General features: G+C 43.8%; 1 protein-coding gene across 1 annotated transcript in view; it reads left to right on the forward strand.

Moving 5' to 3' along the window:
* Positions 1–304: 304 nt before the first annotated feature.
* LOC149829709 (actin-interacting protein 1-2-like) overlaps positions 305–22,547 on the forward strand; it is a 36,593-nt gene continuing 14,350 nt past the window's right edge. The window contains exons 1-3 of the mRNA XM_090015271.1: positions 305–392; positions 506–579; positions 19,586–20,008. Coding sequence (XP_089871397.1) covers positions 305–392; positions 506–579; positions 19,586–20,008 — 585 coding nt within the window. The remainder of the gene's footprint in view (positions 393–505; positions 580–19,585; positions 20,009–22,547) is intronic.

The following is a 22,547-nucleotide window of genomic DNA, read 5'->3' on the forward strand; positions in this document are numbered from 1 at the left end:
CATTGTGACGGTGGATGAGAGTACTTATCAAAGGAATTTACTGAATTTCTCTAAGATAATGGAATAGGTCGTCGAATATCTTGTCCACACACACCACAACAAAATGGTGCGGCTGAAAGAAAATACTGGCACATTGTAGAGAGTGCGCTGAGTATGTTGCATAACACTCACATTCCTTTAAACTTGTGGATGAAAGTTTTTCATTCAGCTGTCTATGTCATAAATCGACTGCCAATGAAATTGTTAGCAGATCAATCCCCTTATTTTACGCTATTTACACTATTTGGGGTTCATCCTGACTATAATGAGTTGCGAGTGTTTGGCTGCATATGCTATGTTCATATTGACAGTTCTTAACGTGATAAGTTTCAGAAAAAGGCATGCAGGTGTAGGTTTGTTGGATATGTTGATCAATATAGAGGATATCACTGCTATGACTCCACTACCAGTCGCATCAGAGTTTCATGGAATGTTGTGTTTGACGAGACTCATACTGATGATTCAGGAAGTACAGAGGGACACTGTAAGGATGCTAAAAGTTATCAGCCATGGCTTGTTGCTGAGGTGCTTGATCAAATGGTGATGCATGACGTACCCTCATGTCATACACTATCTGCAGAACAAAATAGTACAGTTGTACACCCAGAAAAGGAAATGTCGACAAACACACAAGATATTACTATGCCTGTCATTTCAGATGTTACAAAGTTTTAAGGGATTACCTATGTGCAGTGAAACAAAGACAAAGTTCAACGACCTATTGTGCAACCCAGGAGGCTTGAGAGGATTCACCATCCTATTGAAAGATGGGTAAGTTATGACAACTTCTCTACAGACTTACAACTGTTCATCTCCCAGATTGAAAAGCATGATGAACCTATCAGTTTCTCACAAGCATCTATGTCAATCAAATGGGTTGAGGTCATGAATGAGGAAATGAAAGCTTTACATGAGTGTGGGTGTAAGACCCGCAATTTTTCAGAAAATATCTGAATAAAATTCATGAGGCATTTACCGGTAAAAATGGCATTTTTCTCAGAATGCGAAACGAATCAATTCCTGCGAGCCAGTTACACTTAGGATATTCGTCGAATCGCGAATATATGCTCAAACACTCTGGAAGCCATAACTTCCTATCTGAATAAAATCAAAGGATTCCTGCGAGCCAACTTTCTTAGTGGCATCAATACGAAGATAATGGCGTACTCAGAATTTTTCGGAAAAAAATCGCCGAAAACCCGAAATTCTTGCGGGACCCACAGAAATATTTCTCAGAAAATGTTCTAGAATATTCTAGAATATTCTGGCACCTTCCAGGATGCTTCGGTGTTCACGCGCTCGCCTCGTAACTATCGTCGGATATATATGTTCGAATGCGCAGTATATGCGTTCTTCAAAATAGTATCTCACCCTAGTTCTTGGTTGAGCCCTCTAGGACACTTCGGTGTTCACTCGCTTGCCTCGTAACTATCGTTGGATACAGATCTAGGTGTATATCTGCTGATACTGCCGACGCGTCTTATATCGCACAGGCCATGTAATTTACCTTTGTCGTCGCGTCGTATGATGCCAAGGCTCCCTGCTTTCTGCAATTTACGATTACTGCACTTCCGATTATGCATTTACTTACGCCGTCGCGTCGAACGATGCCAAGGCTCTGCTTTCTGCAATGTATTTACTTACGCCGTCGCGTCGAACGATGCCAAGGCTTCTGTTTTGTTATATATGTAGAATATTTCATTCAGTTACACACCCTGAACAATAGTATATGCATTTCCTTTACGCCACCGCTGTATAAAGCACAGGCTTCTGCTTATACTACATATATGGCGCGTAAATGAGCGTTCAAATGGAGACCAAACTCCAAATCGCCAATGCGATTCCCTTACCGCTCCTCGTTCAAGATTCTGCTTGACGAATGAAGCCCCTATTGGAAAGGCTTTGGTTTTTGGCAAAATGCTCTTTACGTAAGGACTAAACAAATTACGTATGGCCTGGCTATGGCCCAAGGTTCCTGCAACCTTGATGGATGCAAAGTACGCACAACGGTGCGCATCCATTTCCCGAGTTAAGCGTAGCGATTTCCCACCAAAGAGGGGAGATGCTGCTGAAATGGATAAAAGAAAACGCACGCTTTCTCCGTTAAAGAGAGGAAGTGTTGCTGAAATTTCTGAAGGAGCTAAGAATAGCTCAGAAAGAACGTAGCAGGAGTGCTACCCGGTTTATGGAACGCCTTCTACGATGTAGAAAGGTTCGTCGCACCACTGCCGGTAGAGCAGAGAAGGTGTTGACAGAATGGTTGGCAGAAGAGCTGCCAAAACCAGTTAAGTGGCACAATGATGTCCTTTATTGGAACGATGTCAAAATGACTCGTCTCCCTGACACCTGCAAGGGCATCATACTTGTAAGAGCCGTTGCGCCAAAGTAGTGGTAGCGCCTTGACAAGGTCCTGAGCTCATTGCGTAAAAATACGCCGAGTAGCCGATCCGTAGAGATCGAGTCATGTGCATGCTCATTGAGAATTATCAGACAACCAGACTCGTAAGGGCCGCTGAGCCGGAGTGAGTTGTTTCCACCGAAAGAGGTGAAGTGCTCGTCAAGGCCGAAGTGCCGAGAGCAGAGTTAAGCATGCATATGAATAAAACCTTTGTTCCACGGTGAAAACCGTGTGGTTGATTGGGGTCGGGTACATACTTCTCAAAGGCTTCCGTATAGGCATGCAATGTTCGCCAAGTAATTGTAAGACCGGCAGGCCCCTTTCAGAATTTCTCACCGAGGAAGACGGTGATGGCGCAGCCTTGAGTGACATATATTTCACCCGAACCTGATAGAGTTCATTGATGGCCTTCGTCACTCAGAGGTATGGTGTAAGACCCGCAATTTTTCAGAAAATATCTGAATAAAATTCATGAGGCATTTACCGGTAAAAATGACATTTTTCTCAGAATGCGAAACGAATCAATTCCTGCGAGCCAGTTACACTTAGGATATTCGTCGAATCGCGAATATATGCTCAAACACTCTGGAAGCCATAACTTCCTATCTGAACAAAATCAAAGGATTCCTGCGAGCCAACTTTCTTAGTGGCATCAATAAGAAGATAATGGCGTACTCAGAATTTTTCGGAAAAAAATCGCCGAAAACCCAAAATTCTTGCGGGACCCACAGAAATATGGGTGGGACCCACAGAAATATTTCTCAGAAAATATTCTAGAAGATTCTAGAATATTCCAGCACCTTCCAGAGCCTTCCAGCTCCTTCCAGCACCTTCCATGGAAGGGATTCTCAGAAAAGCCCAAGGGTAAAGAGGGGATTCTGAAACTTGGGGCCCAAGTTTCAGAACCTATAAATAGAGGACCCCCCCTCCTTTAGAAAATCGCCAACCCCTCTCTTTCTCCTCCTTTTCCAAACCTCCCCTACCTAGCCTAGCCCACCTGAGCCCACCTGACCTGGTCTGAGCCTGCCTGACTTAGCCTGAGCCTGCTTGACCTGGTCTGAGCCTGCCTGACTTAGCCTGAGCCTGCTTGACCTGGTCTGAGCCTGCCTGACTTAGCCTGAGCCTGCTTGACCTGGTCTGAGCCTGCCTGACTTAGCCTGAGCCTGCTTGACCTGGTCTGAGCCTGCCTGACCTGGTCCTAACCCACCTGACCTAGGTCTGAACCTACTTGACCTAAGTCTGAACCCAGTTGACTTGACTTGAACCTGGTTTGGTTCAAAGTCAAAGTCCAAGTCTTTTTTCGTCCAAAGTTCGAAGTTGATCCTTTTTCGAAGTCGAGCCTCGTTCGAAGCGTTTGAAGCAATTGGAGTCATTTCTTCCTTAAATTGAAGTAAGTTCGCTTCATTAAACCATCTCTCTCAAGTATTTGATTGTTTGTATATAGCATATACTTTCTGAAGTAGTATCTTGCTTTAGTTCTTGGTTGAGCCCTCTAGGACACTTCGGTGTTCACGCGCTCGCCTCGTAACTATCGTCGGATATATATGTTCGAATACGCAGTATATGCGTTCTTCAAAATAGTATCTCACCCTAGTTCTTGGTTGAGCCCTCTAGGACACTTCGGTGTTCACTCGCTCGCCTCGTAACTATCGTTGGATACAGATCTAGGTGTATATCTGCTGATACTGCCGACGCGTCTTATATCGCACAGGCCATGTAATTTACCTTTGTCGTCGCGTCGTATGATGCCAAGGCTCCCTGCTTTCTGTACTTCCGATTACTGCACTTCCGATTATGCATTTACTTACGCCGTCGCGTCGAACGATGCCAAGGCTCCTGCTTTCTGCAATGTATTTACTTACGCCGTCGCGTCGAACGATGCCAAGGCTTCTGCTTTGTTATATATGTAGAATATTTCGTTCAGTTACACACCCTGAACAATAGTATATGCATTTCCTTTACGCCGCCGCTGTATAAAGCACAGGCTTCTGCTTATATTACATATATGGCGCGTAAGTGAGCGTTCAAATGGAGATCAACTCCAAAATCGCCCATGCGATTCCCTTACCGCTCCTCGTACAAGATTCTGCTTGACGAATGAAGCCCCTATTGGAAAGGCTTCGCCTTTTGGCAAAATGCTCTTTACGTAAAGACTAAATCAATTACGTATGGCCTGGCTATGGCCCAAGGTTCCTGCAACCTTGATGGATGCAAAGTACGCACAACGGTGCGCATCCATTTCCCAAGTTAAGCGTAGTGATTTCCCACCAAAGAGGGGAGATGCCGCTGAAATGGATAAAAGAAACGCACGCTTTCTCCGTAAAAGAGAGGAAGTGCTGCTAAAATTCCTGAAGGGCTAAGAATAGCTCAGAAAGAACGTAGCAGAAGTGCTACCCAGTTATGGAACGCCTTCTACGATGTAGAAAGGTTCGTCGCACCACTGCCGGTAGAGCAGAGAAGGTGTTGACAGAATGGTTGGCAGAAGAGCTGCCAAAACCAGTTAAGTGGCACAATGATGTTCTTTGTTGGAACGATGTCAGAATGACTCGTCTCCCTGACACCTGCAAGGGCATCATACTTGTAAGAGCCGTTGCGCCAAAGTAGTGGTAGCGCCTTGACAAGGTCCTGAGCTCGTTGCGTAAAAATACGCCGAGTAGCCGATCCGTAGAGATCGAGTCATGTGCATGCTCATTGAGAATTATCAGACAACCAGACTCGTAAGGGCCGCTGAGCCGGAGTGTGTTGTTTCCACCGAAAGAGGTGAAGTGTTCGTCAAGGCCGAAGTGCCGAGAGCAGAGTTAAGCATGCATATGAATAAAACCTTTGTTCCACGGTGAAAACCGTGTGGTTGATTGGGGTCGGGTACATACTTCTCAAAGGCTGCCCTATAGGCATGCAATGTTCGTCAAGTAATTGTAAGACCGGCAGGCCCCTTTCAGAATTTCTCACCGAGGAAGACGGTGATGGCGCAGCCTTGAGTGACATATATTTCACCCGAACCTGATAGAGTTCATTGATGGCCTTCGTCACTCAGAGGTATGGAGGTCGTGGTTATCCTTAAATATCTAAGGATTGAACCCAACTACTGCAGTAGCAGAATGCATTCGGATACCTAGTAAGGATCTCTTCCGGTATGTTGTACCGTCCTACTAGGGGGATGGGGTCAACAGGCTTCTGGGGTATCTAAAATACATAGAATAATCAACCCCCAGATCGTCGCGTTGTCGCCCAAATATGAGTCCCCTAAGCCCAGGGGGAGGTGCAATTATCGAAACAAAGCATTAGCTTAGGCACAGCACTACTTTGAATGTATGAGTGGATGACGTTGTTGAGTCAGTCCTGCATAACCTTTGTGAAGGTGTCATGGTCGGTATACTACTGGACCGATTGGGAAAGAACCCCATTGATATCCGTACGACTAAGTGAAGCTCGGAGAGCTGTCCTTAGATTCGTAGGATACGGATGTGCCAAGCATAAAGGCTTGAGCTAGACATCCATTCGTGACTCTGAGGAAGTCAAGGCTAAGTCGTAGAGACTTAAGAGGTTATTCTAACTCACAGCCCTGAAGAGGCTTATGCGAAGTCATGACGACTTGCGTGGATGTTCAACTCATAGCCTTGATGAGGCTTTTGCGATATACGCTAAGTCATGGAGGCTTGAGCGTCGTATTACGAACTGCGACCCTGAGTGGTCTATGCATTTACTTGAGTTGAATAGATAGGTGTTTGCCTACTTACCAGACCATCAGTGGTTCTGACCCCGTTTAATGGGGATTTCAGGTGTTGAACCTGCGTGGCGATATGCGGAGCAAGGCGGCATCGAGTTTCAGGGTTTCTCTAGACAGAGTTGTACTGCTTCCTTTTTATTGAACCTTCACTGCTTTTCTAAGCAGTAGTGTTGTAATAAACATGTGCTTTCGATAAAATGGAACACTTTGGTGGTCAATGAGTTGCTTGGCCACACACCAGCAACGTGCTCGGAGTTTTCTAAAACCGACGACTCATTATCGTCTTATTCCGCTGCTAAAAGCTTTTCTAAGTTCCGCTGCAAAGAAAAAAAAAAGAAATCCATGAAAATTTTAACTTAGCTTTATTTTGGAAATCTGGGGCGTTACAGAATTGGTATCAGAGCAAGAGTCTGCGAAACCTGGTTCGAGATCCGATTTGTCCACTATATCGCACTGTAAGTATATTTTATACTTCTTGTTCTGATCTGGGTGCATCTTTGTATAGATGGCAACTCACGACTCCCGAGGATACTGCTATCGTTGCGGGATCATGCACGATGAGTGGGTATGCCCATATGAAGTCCAAGACTGTCAATATTGTGGCAAAGAAGGGCATTCCGTCAACGAATGCCAAATGAAGCATACCGCCGATATGGGTCGGCGGGGATCGCTTGGTCTTAGGGATGAGACCTCGCGTGTTAGTGGGCCACATTACTCCAGTAGAGAGAGTAGCCGTACTCCAGCAACTTCTGATGAACTACCGTCTCTGGTAGGATTTGACTTGAACTTCCTTGAGGGATTTGGTCAATCGCAAGGCTATCAACAGGCATCATGTACGCCTAGCTTGCACAGTTGGGAGGAGGAATGCAACAACTCCTTCTATAATCCCATTATGATTTCAGATTCCTCGAATCAAAGTACTATTATATGGGGGAACAGAGCGGCTACACCAACGCCGAGTCTGAATGGCCAGGAAGAGGGATACAACCTATATCATCCCGTTATGGTCTCGGATTCTCCGAGCCATGATGCCACTGAATGGGCAAGTGGACCGGCATCACTGATCTATCCACAAGAGTCGCTTGAGAGTGCGGAAGTGCCGCCCAAGCCAAAGCTAGTTGTGCCTGCACCAAGGCAATGTGGAAGTAAACTATACTTCGGGTTCTTTGGGTCAAGAAAGAAATCCAGTTCCTAGAAGAGACTGGTAGTGTTTTGGAGTCAATAGACTCATGTACCTAGTTTCTCAACGCCTAAAAGTCTGCCAGTGCGGCATGACGTTTTGTTTAAGGCGATGCTTGTGTAAATGTGATGTATATTAAGTAAATAAAACTTTGCTTCGATATATACATTGTGAAACTAAAACACGTTGTTTGTATGTGGTAGATAAATGGCTCCTACGACGAGGAGAACCATACCAAGCGAGGAGTCCCATACTCAAGGATTTCTGCTGGAAACACTCAACAATTTGGTTACTGCCATTCGAGAAACAAGGCCAGAACCAGTCGCACCTCGAAGCGAAAACCTTGGTGGAATAACCTATGAAAAATTTCTCAAGCTTGATCCACCAGTCTTCGCCGGTAGAGCCGATCCTGAACTGGCAGAAAGTTGGGTCGAAGAGACCGAACGTGCCTTCCTGGTGCTGGGAGTACCAGAAGAAAAGAAGACCAACTTTGGCACGTACAGGCTGAAAGACAACGCACGGAAGTGGTGGGATACCACTAAGATTATCCAGTTCTCGGAAGTTGAAGTCATTCCTTGGACTGACTTCCGGAGAGCTTTCATGGATAATTACTTCCCATTACACTCCAGAAACAAGAAGAAGATGGAGTTTCTGGAATTGGAGCAGGGTGGCACGAATCTGATTGACTATACCACCAAATTTCAAAATCTTGAACGGTACTGCTCCCGGTTATTTGAGACCGACCAAGAAAGGGCCGACAAGTACATCATTGGACTGCGAGAAGGGCTAAGGTCACGGGTTATCACCAGCATGCCCCAAACGTTTCAAACGGCTGTGGCAGCAGCTTCAAAAATACAAGTGGATTGGGAGCGATCAAAAGTGATCATAGCAAAAAGGTCCATAGTTGATGGTGGGAACAAGAAGAGAATGTTTCCAAGTGGCCAGGGTTCACGACAACCCTTTCAGAAGAAAAGGTTCCAAGGTGGGAACAACACTCAACAAGTTGTAAGACCAAGGCAGAACATGGCTCCAAACAACTTGCAGTCCAACCCAAACTGCCCAAAATGCCATGTTAATCACGCAAGAGGACCATGTCCACGTGACACAGGTGGATGCTTCTACTGTGGCAAAGTGGGCCACATTGCAAGACAATGCAGGAAGAAGCTTATTGATGAGCAGAGGAGGAATGCCGGATCTGCCGGACCCTCTCAACAAGTACCACAACGAACACAAGTCCAACGACCCCCACCTAGAGTAGAACAAAGGCCTACTGCAGGTCGTGTATACGCTGTAACGACTGAACAAGTCGAAACCGGTGACCTCATTGAAGGCACCGTACCTGTTAATGGACATGCAGCTTACGTCTTGTTTGATTGTGGTGCTACTCATACGTTTATCTCCGACGATTTCACCGAACAACTCCACGCCTCGGTGCAACCGATTGATAAAATGATCGAAGTATATAACCCGTTGGGTTCACGCACCAAATGTATCCGGTGTGTGAAAAATTTGGATATTGAGATAGCAGGGCAACACTTGCCTACTGACGCCATCCTGATCGATATGATACAGTACGATGTCATTCTGGGAATGAATTGGTTGGCTCAGAATAATGCCAAGATTCTGTGCCGCGAGGGCAGAGTGATTCTATCTCGACCCGGATTACCTAAGATGGAATACCGGTTATCCAAACCAGTTCCACAAAAAAGGCTCATATCAGCACTTAAGGTACAAAAATACCTTAGGAAGGGTTGTGTGGCCTTCCTGTTGAGCCTCTCGGCGGAAAAATCCAACGACCAACCCCTTGAGAGTTTGGAAGTAGTGCGGGAGTTTCCTGATCTGTTTCCTGAGGAATTGCCAGGACTTCCGCCACTTCGTGAGGTTGAATTTGGAATTCAATCCTTACCTGGAACAGCGCCAATATCCAAAGCCCCTTATCGTATGGCACCAGCTGAACTCAGTGAGTTGAAGTGTCAGTTGGAAGAACTGATGGAACAAGGGTTCATCCGACCAAGTATGTCACCATGGGGAGCCCCGGTACTATTTGTAAAGAAGAAGGATGGATCCCTTCGGTTATGCATCGATTATCGGATGCTTAACCAGGCAACCATTAAAAATAAGTACCCGTTGCCTCGGATTGAGGACTTGTTCGATCAGCTTAGAACAGCGAGAGTGTTCTCCAAGATCGACCTCAGGTCTGGATACCATCAGCTCAGAGTTAAGGAGGAGGATATACCTAAGACTGCCTTCAGAACGAGATATGGCCATTATGAGTTCGTAGTAATGCCCTTCGGACTTACAAATGCGCCTGCTGTCTTTATGGACCTGATGAACCGAGTGTTCAAACCATACTTAGACACTTTTGTCATCGTCTTCATTGATGACATTCTCGTGTATTCAGAGAATGAGGAACAACACAAGGAGCACTTGAGAATCGTCTTGAAAACCCTTCAAGATAATCAGTTATATGCCAAGTTTTCAAAATGTGAATTCTGGCTAGACAAAGTAATGTTCCTTGGCCATGTGATCTCAAAAGATGGAATCGCAGTAGATCCTGCGAAGGTCAAAGCTGTGATAGACTGGAAGCAGCCAGAAAATATCACTGAGGTCCGAAGCTTCCTTGGACTTGCCGGATATTATCGGAAGTTCATACAGGACTTCTCCCGAATCGCCGTACCAATGACGAAATTACTGAAAAAGGGAGTCAAGTTTGAATGGACTGACCAGTGTAAGGAATGCTTTGAGGTTCTCAAACAGAGGCTTACCACTGCCCCTGTCCTTACCTTACCTTCTGGTCAGGGAGGCTTCATTGCTTATACCGATGCCTCGGGAACGGGTCTGGGTTGTGTATTGATGCAGCATGGCAAAGTAATCGCCTATGCATCCCGTCAGTTAAGAATTCATGAGAAAAACTATTCAACCCACGATCTGGAGCTTGCCGCGGTAGTGTTCGCGCTTAAAATCTGGCGACACTACCTGTATGGAGAGAAATTTGAGGTCATGTCGGACCATAAAAGCCTAAAATACCTCTTTTCTCAAAAAGAACTCAATATGTGGCAACGGCGATGGCTGGAATTCCTCAAAGACTATGAATTCACGCTTTCCTATCACCCTGGAAAGGCGAATGTTGTAGCAGATGCCCTTAGTCGCAAGACTGTTGGCACTCTGGCCAGCCTCACCGGACAATGGAAGCTGATGGAGGATTTTGTCAGTTGGAAGCCATTCCTGGCTGACCCAGGAAAAATTCGATTGTCATGCCTGACAATCCATATCGAGATCCTCGATTGCATTGTAGCCGAACAGTTCAAGGACCCCCAGTACTTGGAATTAAAAGCTCGTGCCGAAAGAGATGACACTTTCTTCCATTTAAAAGAAGATGGAGGAATATGGATGGAAGAAAGGATTTGGGTCCCAAATAACCCTGAGCTAAGACAGGAAGTACTCCAGGAGGCTCATAACAGCAAATACACCATTCACCCTGGAGGTACGAAAATGTTTCAGGACTTACAGAGAAAGTACTGGTGGAGGGGTATGAAACGGGATGTGGTTACATTTGTCTCAAGGTGTTTAATCTGCCAGCAAGTAAAAATTGAGCATCAACGACCTGGTGGAAAAATGCAACGGATCGAGATTCCAGAATGGAAATGGGAGGGCATTACGATGGATTTCATCGTTGGATTGCCTCGGTCCAAGAGACAACACGACTCAATATGGGTGATCGTAGACAGACTCACCAAGTCTGCTCACTTCCTGCCAATCAACACTCGATACTCAACTGAACGATTGGCGGAGATCTACATTCGGGAAATCGTTAGACTCCATGGAGTGCCGATTTCGATCATATCCGATCGTGACCCGAAGTTCACCTCTCACTTTTGGGAGCAGCTTCAAAGAGCCCTGGGGACGAAACTCAAGTTCAGTACAGCATTCCATCCCCAAACAGATGGGCAATCAGAACGAACCATACAGACTCTCGAAGATATGCTAAGAGCCTGTATGCTAGAATGGAAAGGTGATTGGGATTCCCACCTAGCGTTGGCTGAATTTGCTTATAATAATAGCCACCATGCTAGAATTGGGATGGCACCGTATGAAGCCTTGTACGGGCGACCCTGTAGATCACCAATCCATTGGGGTGAAGTGGGTGAGCGAACCTTGGACTCGCCCATAGTGTTGCAGCATTATACTGAGCAGGTCCACATGATCAGGAAGAAGCTACTGACTGCTCAGAGTCGACGGAAGAGCTACGCTGATCAGCGGCGTAGGGAACTCACTTTTGCGGTTGGAGATAAGGTTTTTATCAAGGTCTCCCCAACCAAGAGTGTGTTTCGTTTCGGAAAGAAGGGGAAGCTCAGCCCCAGATTCGTTGGTCCCTTCGAGGTTTTGAGCCGGATAGGAAAGACCGCCTACAGAGTAGCATTGCCACCGCAGTATACACAGATACACAATGTATTTCATGTGTCAATGCTTAGAAAATACGTTCACGACCCTTCCCACGTCATCCAACATGAAGATATTGACATCCAAGAGGATATGACGGTGGAAGAAAGGCCAGTAGAGATCATGGACCGACGGGAGCAAGTGCTAAGGACAAAGGTCATTCCACTTGTCAAAGTAAGATGGCAACATCACGGAGTCGATGATTGCACTTGGGAGCCCAAATCGGATATGCGGGATAAATATCCTGAACTATTCACCTTGTACTCTTAGCTGAATTTCGCGGACGAAATTCCATTAAGGGGGTAATGATGTAAGACCCGCAATTTTTCAGAAAATATCTGAATAAAATTCATGAGGCATTTACCAGTAAAAATGACATTTTTCTCAGAATGCGAAACGAATCAATTCCTGCGAGCCAGTTACACTTAGGATATTCGTCGAATCGCGAATATATGCTCAAACACTCTGGAAGCCATAACTTCCTATCTGAACAAAATCAAAGGATTCCTGCGAGCCAACTTTCTTAGTGGCATCAATACAAAGATAATGGCGTACTCAGAATTTTTCGGAAAAAAATCGCCGAAAACCCGAAATTCTTGCGGGACCCACAGAAATATGGGTGGGACCCACAGAAATATTTCTCAGAAAATATTCTAGAAGATTCTAGAATATTCCAGCACCTTCCAGCACCTTCCAGAGCCTTCCAGCTCCTTCCAGCACCTTCCATGGAAGGGATTCTCAGAAAAGCCCAAGGGTAAAGAGGGGATTCTGAAACTTGGGGCCCAAGTTTCAGAACCTATAAATAGAGGACCCCCCCTCCTTTAGAAAATCGCCAACCCCTCTCTCTCTCCTCCTTTTCCAAACCTCCCCTACCTAGCCTAGCCCACCTGAGCCCACCTGACCTGGACTGAGCCTGCCTGACTTAGCCTGAGCCTGCTTGACCTGGTCTGAGCCTGCCTGACTTAGCCTGAGCCTGCTTGACCTGGTCTAAGCCTGCCTGACCTGGTCCTAACCCACCTGACCTAGGTCTGAACCTACTTGACCTAAGTCTGAACCCAGTTGACTTGACTTGAACCTGGTTTGGTTCAAAGTCAAAGTCCAAGTCCTTTTTCGTCCAAAGTTCGAAGTTGATCCTTTTTCGAAGTCGAGCCTCGTTCGAAGCGTTTGAAGCAATCGGAGTCGTTTCTTCCTCAAATTGAAGTAAGTTCGCTTCATTAAACCATCTCTCTCAAGTATTTGATTGTTTGTATATAGCATATACTTTCTGAAGTAGTATCTTGCTTTAGTTCTTGGTTGAGCCCTCTAGGACACTTCGGTGTTCACGCGCTCGCCTCGTAACTATCGTCGGATATATATGTTCGAATACGCAGTATATGCGTTCTTCAAAATAGTATCTCACCCTAGTTCTTGGTTGAGCCCTCTAGGACACTTCGGTGTTCACTCGCTCGCCTCGTAACTATCGTTGGATACAGATCTAGGTGTATATCTGCTGATACTGCCGACGCGTCTTATATCGCACAGGCCATGTAATTTACCTTTGCCGTCGCGTCGTATGATGCCAAGGCTCCCTGCTTTCTGTACTTCCGATTACTGCACTTCCGATTATGCATTTACTTACGCCGTCGCGTCGAACGATGCCAAGGCTCCTGCTTTCTGCAATGTATTGACTTACGCCGTCGCGTCGAACGATGCCAAGGCTTCTGCTTTGTTATATATGTAGAATATTTCGTTCAGTTACACACCCTGAACAATAGTATATGCATTTCCTTTACGCCGCCGCTGTATAAAGCACAGGCTTCTGCTTATATTACATATATGGCGCGTAAGTGAGCGTTCAAATGGAGATCAACTCCAAAATCGCCCATGCGATTCCCTTACCGCTCCTCGTACAAGATTCTGCTTGACGAATGAAGCCCCTATTGGAAAGGCTTCGCCTTTTGGCAAAATGCTCTTTACGTAAAGACTAAATCAATTACGTATGGCCTGGCTATGGCCCAAGGTTCCTGCAACCTTGATGGATGCAAAGTACGCACAACGGTGCGCATCCATTTTCCAAGTTAAGCGTAGCGATTTCCCACCAAAGAGGGGAGATGCCGCTGAAATGGATAAAAGAAACGCACGCTTTCTTCGTAAAAGAGAGGAAGTGCTGCTAAAATTCCTGAAGGGCTAAGAATAGCTCAGAAAGAACGTAGCAGAAGTGCTACCCAGTTATGGAACGCCTTCTACGATGTAGAAAGGTTCATCGCACCACTGCCGGTAGAGCAGAGAAGGTGTTGACAGAATGGTTGGCAGAAGAGCTGCCAAAACCAGTTAAGTGGCACAATGATGTCCTTTGTTGGAACAATGTCAGAATGACTCGTCTCCCTGACACCTGCAAGGGCATCATACTTGTAAGAGCCGTTGCGCCAAAGTAGTGGTAGCGCCTTGACAAGGTCCTGAGCTCGTTGCGTAAAAATACGCCGAGTAGCCGATCCGTAGAGATCGAGTCATGTGCATGCTCATTGAGAATTATCAGACAACCAGACTCGTAAGGGCCGCTGAGCCGGAGTGTGTTGTTTCCACCGAAAGAGGTGAAGTGCTCATCAAGGCCGAAGTGCCGAGAGCAGAGTTAAGCATGCATATGAATAAAACCTTTGTTCCACGGTGAAAACCGTGTGGTTGATTGGGGTCGGGTACATACTTCTCAAAGGCTGCCCTATAGGCATGCAATGTTCGTCAAGTAATTGTAAGACCGGCAGGCCCCTTTCAGAATTTCTCACCGAGGAAGACGGTGATGGCGCAGCCTTGAGTGACATATATTTCACCCGAACCTGATAGAGTTCATTGATGGCCTTCGTCACTCAGAGGTATGGAGGTCGTGGTTATCCTTAAATATCTAAGGATTGAACCCAACTACTGCAGTAGCAGAATGCATTCGGATACCTAGTAAGGATCTCTTCCGGTATGCTGTACCGTCCTACTAGGGGGATGGGGTCAACAGGCCTCTGGGGTATCTAAAATACATAGAATAATCAACCCCCAGATCGTCGCGTTGTCGCCCAAATATGAGTCCCCTAAGCCCAGGAGGAGGTGCAATTATCGAAACAAAGCATTAGCTTAGGTACAGCGCCACTTTGAATGTATGAGTGGATGACGTTGTTGAGTCAGTCCTGCATAACCTTTGTGAAGGTGTCATGGTCGGTATACTACTGGACCGATTGGGAAAGAACCCCATTGATATCCGTACGACTAAGTGAAGCTCGGAGAGCTGTCCTTAGATTCGTAGGATACGGATGTGCCAAGCATAAAGGCTTGAGCTAGACATCCATTCGTGACTCTTAGGAAGTCAAGGCTAAGTCGTAGAGACTTAAGAGGTTATTCTAACTCACAGCCCTGAAGAGGCTTATGCGAAGTCATGACGACTTGCGTGGATGTTCAACTCATAGCCCTGATGAGGCTTTTGCGATATACGCTAAGTCATGGAGGCTTGAGCGTCGTATTACGAACTGCGACCCTGAGTGGTCTATGCATTTACTTGAGTTGAATAGATAGGTGTTTGCCTACTTACCAGACCATCAGTGGTTCTGACCCCGTTTAATGGGGATTTCAGGTGTTGAACCTGCGTGGCGATATGCGGAGCAAGGCGGCATCGAGTTCCAGGGTTTCTCTAGACAGAGTTGTACTGCTTCCTTTTTATTGAACCTTCACTGCTTTTCTAAGCAGTAGTGTTGTAATAAACATGTGCTTTCGATAAAATGAAACACTTTGGTGGTCAATGAGTTGCTTGGCCACACACCTGCAACGTGCTCGGAGTTTTCTAAAACCGACGACTCATTATCGTCTTATTCCGCTGCTAAAAGCTTTTCTAAGTTCCGCTGCAAAGAAAAAAAAAAGAAATCCATGAAAATTTTAACTTAGCTTTATTTTGGAAATCCGGGGCGTTATATATGGAGGTCGTGGTTATCCTTAAATATCTAAGGATTGAACCCAACTACTGCAGTAGCAGAATGCATTCGGATACCTAGTAAGGATCTCTTCCGGTATGCTGTACCGTCCTACTAGGGGGATGGGGTCAACAGGCCTCTGGGGTATCTAAAATACATAGAATAATCAACCCCCAGATCGTCGCGTTGTCGCCCAGATATGAGTCCCCTAAGCCCAGGGGGAGGTGCAATTATCGAAACAAAGCATTAGCTTAGGTACAGCGCTACTTTGAATGTATGAGTGGATGACGTTGTTGAGTCAGTCCTGCATAACCTTTGTGAAGGTGTCATGGTCGGTATACTACTGGACCGATTGGGAAAGAACCCCATTGATATCCGTACGACTAAGTGAAGCTCGGAGAGCTGTCCTTAGATTCGTAGGATACGGATGTGCCAAGCATAGAGGCTTGAGCTAGACATCCATTCGTGACTTTGAAGAAGTCAAGGCTAAGTCGTAGAGACTTAAGAGGTTATTCTAACTCACAGCCCTGAAGAGGCTTATACGAAGTCATGACGACTTGCGTGGATGTTCAACTCATAGCCCTGATGAGGCTTTTACGATATACGCTAAGTCATGGAGGCTTGAGCGTCGTATTACGAACTGCGACCCTGAGTGGTCTATGCATTTACTTGAGTTGAATAGATAGGTGTTTGCCTACTTACCAGACCATCAGTGGTTCTGACCCCGTTTAATGGGGATTTCAGGTGTTGAACCTGCGTGGCGATATGCGGAGCAAGGCGGCATCAAGTTCCAGGGTTTCTCTAGACAGAGTTGTACTGCTTCCTTTTTATTGAACCTTCACTGCTTTTCTAAGCAGTAGTGTTGTAATAAACATATGTTTTTGATAAAATGGAACACTTTGGTGGTCAATGAGTTGCTTGGCCACATACCTGCAACGTGCTCGGAGTTTTCTAAAACTGACAACTCATTATCGTCTGATTCCGCTGCTAAAAGCTTTTGTAAGTTCTGCTGCAAAGAAAAAAAAAAGAAATTCTTGAAAATTTTAACTTAGCTTTGTTTTGGAAATCCGGGGCGTTACAGTGGGACTTGGGAGATTGTTCCTAGACCATCGAACAAGAATGTTGTAGGATCTAAATAGGTCTATAAAATCAAGTATAAACTCGATGAATCCATTGAACGCTATAAGGTGAGGCTAGTAGCGAAAGGGTTCACTCAAGAATACGGGCAAGATTATGCCGAAACATTTAGTTCTGTGATCAAGATGGAAACTATTCGATTAGTTCTGTCCTTGTCAGTTCAGTATGGATGGACTCTAAGTCAACTTGATGTCAAAAATGTATTTTTTGCATGGCACTCTCAAGGAAGAGGTGTATATGGAGCAACCCTCTAGTTATACCAAACATAGCCCCAACACGCATGTTTGCAAGCTACGAAGAGCCATCTATGGGCTAAAGCAGGCCTCCCGCTCATGGTTTGATAGTTTCTCTATTGAAGTTCAGAGACATGGGTTCGATCTCATCTTGATCATTTGTTTTTTATTTTTCGAGATTGTCAGGTACGCACCTTAATTCTTATATATGTGGATGATATTATTATTACTGGGAACTCCGATGAACACATAGAAGCTACCAAGATCTTATTGAGTCGACAGTTTAAGATGAAAGATTTGGGGGTTTTGCGTTATTTCTTAGGGGTTGAGGTGGATCGACAGGATGAAACACTTCACTAACCCAACACAAATATACTTTGGATTTGTTGGATAAGGCAGCATGAAGGATTATAAACCTCTATCCACCCCTAGTGTCCTTAATCATAAACTCGGATCCCGGGATGGGGAAGCATATGAAGATTTCAAGAAATATCGGAGTCTTGTGGGTATGTTCCAATATCTCACCTTCACTAGACCAGACATTGTGTATGCAGTGAATCAAGTTTCACAATTCATGCATGACCCACGAACAAAGCATATGAATGTTGTCAAGAGAATCCTTTGATATTTAAAAGGAACTCTTGGAGATGGTCTAGTTTATCATCAATCCAAGACTAAAGGGGAGCAACATCGACTGGATGTATACACAAATGCAGATTGGGCTGGAGTTCCAGATGACAGGCAGTCGATTTCTGGATATTGTGCTTTTCTTGATGGGAACTTGATGGCGTAGAGTAACAAGAAACAACGTGCATTTGCACGATCTAGTATTGAAGCTGAGTATCGATCTATGGTGGCTGCTACAATAAAGGCCACATGGCTGAGACATCTTTTGACTGAAGTTGGAGAATCTATGCTACCCACCACTCTCTTGCGCGATAATCAAGGTGTCATACAAATTGCTTTTAATCCTATTCACCATAGTCGCACAAAGCATATAGAGATTGATCAATACTTCATTCGGCAAAAGATTGAAGATAGAGAAGTTGCACCTACTTATGTTCCTACGGCTGACCAAGTGGCAGATTTGTTCACTAAGGGCCGTACCAATATGCGTTTTTGGTTCTTGAAGAACAAGTTGTCCATGTTGCAAAACCATGCACAACTTGAAGGAGGGTATTGAGAATGTAGTGTACAGGTCTAGTTCTAGACCCAAAATGATTCTTTTGTATTGTATTTACATGGTTGGTATTATCGGGTCTGGGTTGACAAACCCAATCCAACTTGTATCATATATATAACATTGAATATAGGGCACAACCTCTCATTGAGAATCGTGTCAGTCATTGCCGCCTCTCCTTCTTGCAAATCCCTTTCTCTTCTGCTGTGGATGAAGATCTGGTCGAAGGTGCTTGACTTCTAACAATTTCTACATATTCTAATTTCAAAAGAAGACATTCATTTTTAATATAATCCTTTCAAAACACCTACCATACATATGAAGATAGAAAAGCTAAAGATACATACCGGAATGCAAAATCCTCGAATCCATGCTATTCATTAATACGAATCTTTTTCAAGACCATGATGCCTTGCTCTGATACCATGTCACAAAATGGCATGGACCTCAATGCACTCTATAATGAACTCCAAGAATAAAAACACAATGCATTTGGATAAAAACATAATAACTAAAATAAAACACAATAGAATGTGAATGAATAACTTCATTAATAAAGAACATTAAAAATACAAAGAAAAATACATTTTAATCATCATTACAATACACTAAAAAACACACAAGAAGCTTAAAACTACCCATCACTCTCTTACCTTACAAAGGCACCCATATTTATAGAGAAACGGAGGAAGAAAAGAGATTAAAGGAGAGAAAAAGGGAGTCCACATTAGTTTGACTAGCTGTTGGACCTAGTCCAATGGCTAGATTTCTAGCCGTTGGACCAGCAGTCCAACAACTAGTCTAAGTCAACCACAGTTGACTTAACTTTAAAGTATATAATATATATATATATATATATATATATATATATATATATATATGTATATATATATATCTTAACAATATTTGGGTTATATCATTTGAACATCTAAGACAAGTAGTTTGCATTGTATGCTGTATCTTAATAGCCTTTAGTTTGCAAACTTAATCTGTTGAAGTGATTATGTCACTATAAGAAATAGAGATGGTGAAAAACCCTTCATTTTCCTTGTTAGCTTCGAATCACATCGGCTACTGCTGGATTTCTGGTTTTGACTGAATTACCTGTTGCAATTTTACAGGTGGATTAAAGGAAAGTGTTAATGCAATATTTGATACATTGTTTTTTCTTATTTTTAGGTCTTCAAAGAGAATGCACTTGCTGATTATGATTTTTTCTTTTGGTGTGACTCAACAGAAAGATACCTATTCATTCTTTGTTTTATATATTTATTTCTCTAGTAGCCAACTCTCATATCTTACTGCGAAAGCTTATCCTGCTGTTTCAGGTGCTAACAGTGTCTGCAGATAAAACTGCAAAAGTGTGGGAGATTGATGAAAATGGAAACGGTAAGGTGAAGAAGACACTTACTTCATCTGATTCTGGACTGGATGGAATGCTAGTTGGTTGCCTGTGGCAGAATAATCATCTTGTCACTGTTTCCCTTGGTGGCACTATTAGTATATATTCAACCAATGACCTAGAAAAGATGCCAGTATCATTTTCTGGGCACATGAAGAGCGTCACTGGTTTGGCAGTCACCTCTGAAGGCAGCCAGAATATTATTCTATCTAGCAGTTATGATGGGGTGATTGTCCGATGGATGCAAGGAGTTGGATGTGCAGGAAGGTTACAGAGAAGGGAGAACTCTCAAATTAAATGTTTTGCAGTGGTGGAAGGAGAGCTCACCACATTTGCCTTTGATAACAAGGTAGCACCATTTCTTCATGTACATGTAGTAGTTGCCTTTATTTTTATATCTTGTGGTTTGTGTGCTTGCACCATCTTTTTGAAGCTGATTTTCTTGATGACTTATGATTGCAACTAGGCTGGAGAACATGATGATGTGTCTTTCTATTATCCAATATGATCACTGAAATGAATATATTTCAATTCAATCTTGCACCTTGATGGGGTAGGCAATTTACACACTAGCTAAAATTACTACTCAATGTTGAGTCAGGCATATTAAGCCAACAAGATCTTGTGTTCTAAATAAAACATGTCTTGAGGGAAAAGACTGACTAGATGTTCATTGCAATTGAATAACAAGAAAATGAAATCTTGCGTTGATGGAGAAATGTTAGATCCCTCAATATAGAAATGGTACAAGAATGTGCTTCACAAAATGCCCTTATGTGATATTACAGAAGTAATTTTGGCATTTTAGAGAACAATGGAGTGAAAAATATAAAATATATAAAGAATATGAAAAGTGAAGTTATTGATGACTAGTATAGTTTTGTGAACTCCATGTATAGTGAACTGTGATAGTGTTAATAATTTTCTCCTGTGGTAAAGGAGCTTGATTGTAAATTATATTTTTATCAATAAAAAATGTCACTGCCTTTAAAAGTAGAACTACAAACTGCAAAGATTTTGTCATAAAATATGACAAATATTGAGATTAGGGGTGGCAAAACCTGACACGACCTCCCAACCCGACCCGCCAACCCGCCTTTTAGGCGGGTTCAGGTTGGGCTTAAACTAACCCGTTTAATAAACGGGTCGACCCCCCTTGATAGAAATCATGGGTTCCTTTCTTCATCTACAAGCAACAGCACAACATGGGGAGAGAGAACGTGGCTGCAGCAAAAATCCCTAATCAGGGTATTCATTTTTGCTTCTCTGATTAAATACACACAAATACAATAGCTAGGGTATGAAAATACCCATTACATGTTATGATAAAATTACAGCATGCCATTAATGAAACATTAATGAGCATGTGTTTAAAATGAAAGGAATTGGGTCTGGATTCTGAGTTCCAGACCTTATACTAAATGACAGTATCTTTTCACCCCCCCTCCAGTTGTACATGGTTTTGGACCATGAACATCCAAAATCTGTCCTTGATAAGTCCTTTTGTAAACAAGTCAACAACTTGATCAGCAGTCCGCACGTATTCTGGTTCAATTTCCTTCTCTTCAACCTTTTGTCTTACAAAATGTTGATCAATTTCAATATGTTTGGCACGACTGTGGTAGATAGGATTGAATGACATGTTGATAGCACTTTGATTGTCACACAAGAGAATACTTTTAGAAATCGATTCTCTTCTGTCAACAGGTGTCTGATCCATGTTACTTAGGCTGTAGTAGCTGACATTGATCTATATTCATCTTCTGTGCTCGACCTGGCTATGGCTTTTTGTTTTCTACTGCTCCAGGAGACAAGATTTAGCCCAATGAAAATGCAGTATCCTGAGACAGACCTACGTTCATCTGGATCTCCTGCCCAATCTACATCTGTGTAAGTAAGGAGTTCATGCATGTGATGACCAGGCATACTCTTTCTGTATAGAAGACCATCTCCAATAGTACCCTTCAAATATCGAAGAATGCGTTTAACGGTTTTCATATGCCCAATATGTGGTTCATGCATGAACTGAGATACCTGATTGACAGAATAGACAATGTCAGGCCGAGTGAAGGTAAGATATTGAAGCATTCCTACTATCCTGCGATATCCTGTAGGATCCTCGTACAAATCTCCATCTTAGCAACTGAGTTTCTGATGAAGTACATTGGGTGTGCTGAGGGGCTTACAATCTGTCATACCTGCCTTGCTAAGAACATCAATGGTATACTTATGCTGAGTAAGCGTCATGCCTTAAGGAGTCCTGTCAACTTCTACTCCAAGAAAGTATCGCAGTTTACCAAGATCCTTCATCTTGAATTTATGATTCAAAAGTTCTTTAACCTGTTCAATATGTTCATTAGAGTTACCTGTAATGATAATGTCGTCAACATATATCAATAACAGGGTAATTATATCTTTGCATTTAAATATGAAAAAAGAATGGTCAAGAAGAGACCGACTAAACCCATATTTTTCTACTTCAAGAGCGAAACTGTCAAACCAAGATCGAGATGCCTGCTTTAGACCATATATAGCTATCTTTAACCTGCACACGTATTCTTTAGAGTTCCCTTTTGCATACCCAGTGGGCTGCTCCATGTATACTTCTTCCTTCGGAGTTCCATGTAGAAACGCATTCTTCACATCCAATTGGTTGAGAGTCCACTGGTGCTCAACAGCCAATGATACTATGATGCGGATAGTTCCCATTTTCACAACTAGAATAAAGGTCTCATCATAGTCTTGTCCTTGCTCCTGTGTGAATCCTTTGGCAACCAGCCTTGCCTTATATCGCTCGATAGCACCATCTAGCTTATACTTTATCTTATAGACCCATTTTGACCCAACCACATTCCGATTATGTGGTCTGGGAACAATATCCCAAGTGC

The sequence above is a fragment of the Nuphar pumila genome, chromosome 8 (genome assembly GCF_984573655.1).
Source record: "Nuphar pumila chromosome 8, dmNupPumi1.hap1.1, whole genome shotgun sequence".
In the NCBI taxonomy this organism is placed as follows: Eukaryota; Viridiplantae; Streptophyta; class Magnoliopsida; order Nymphaeales; family Nymphaeaceae; genus Nuphar; species Nuphar pumila.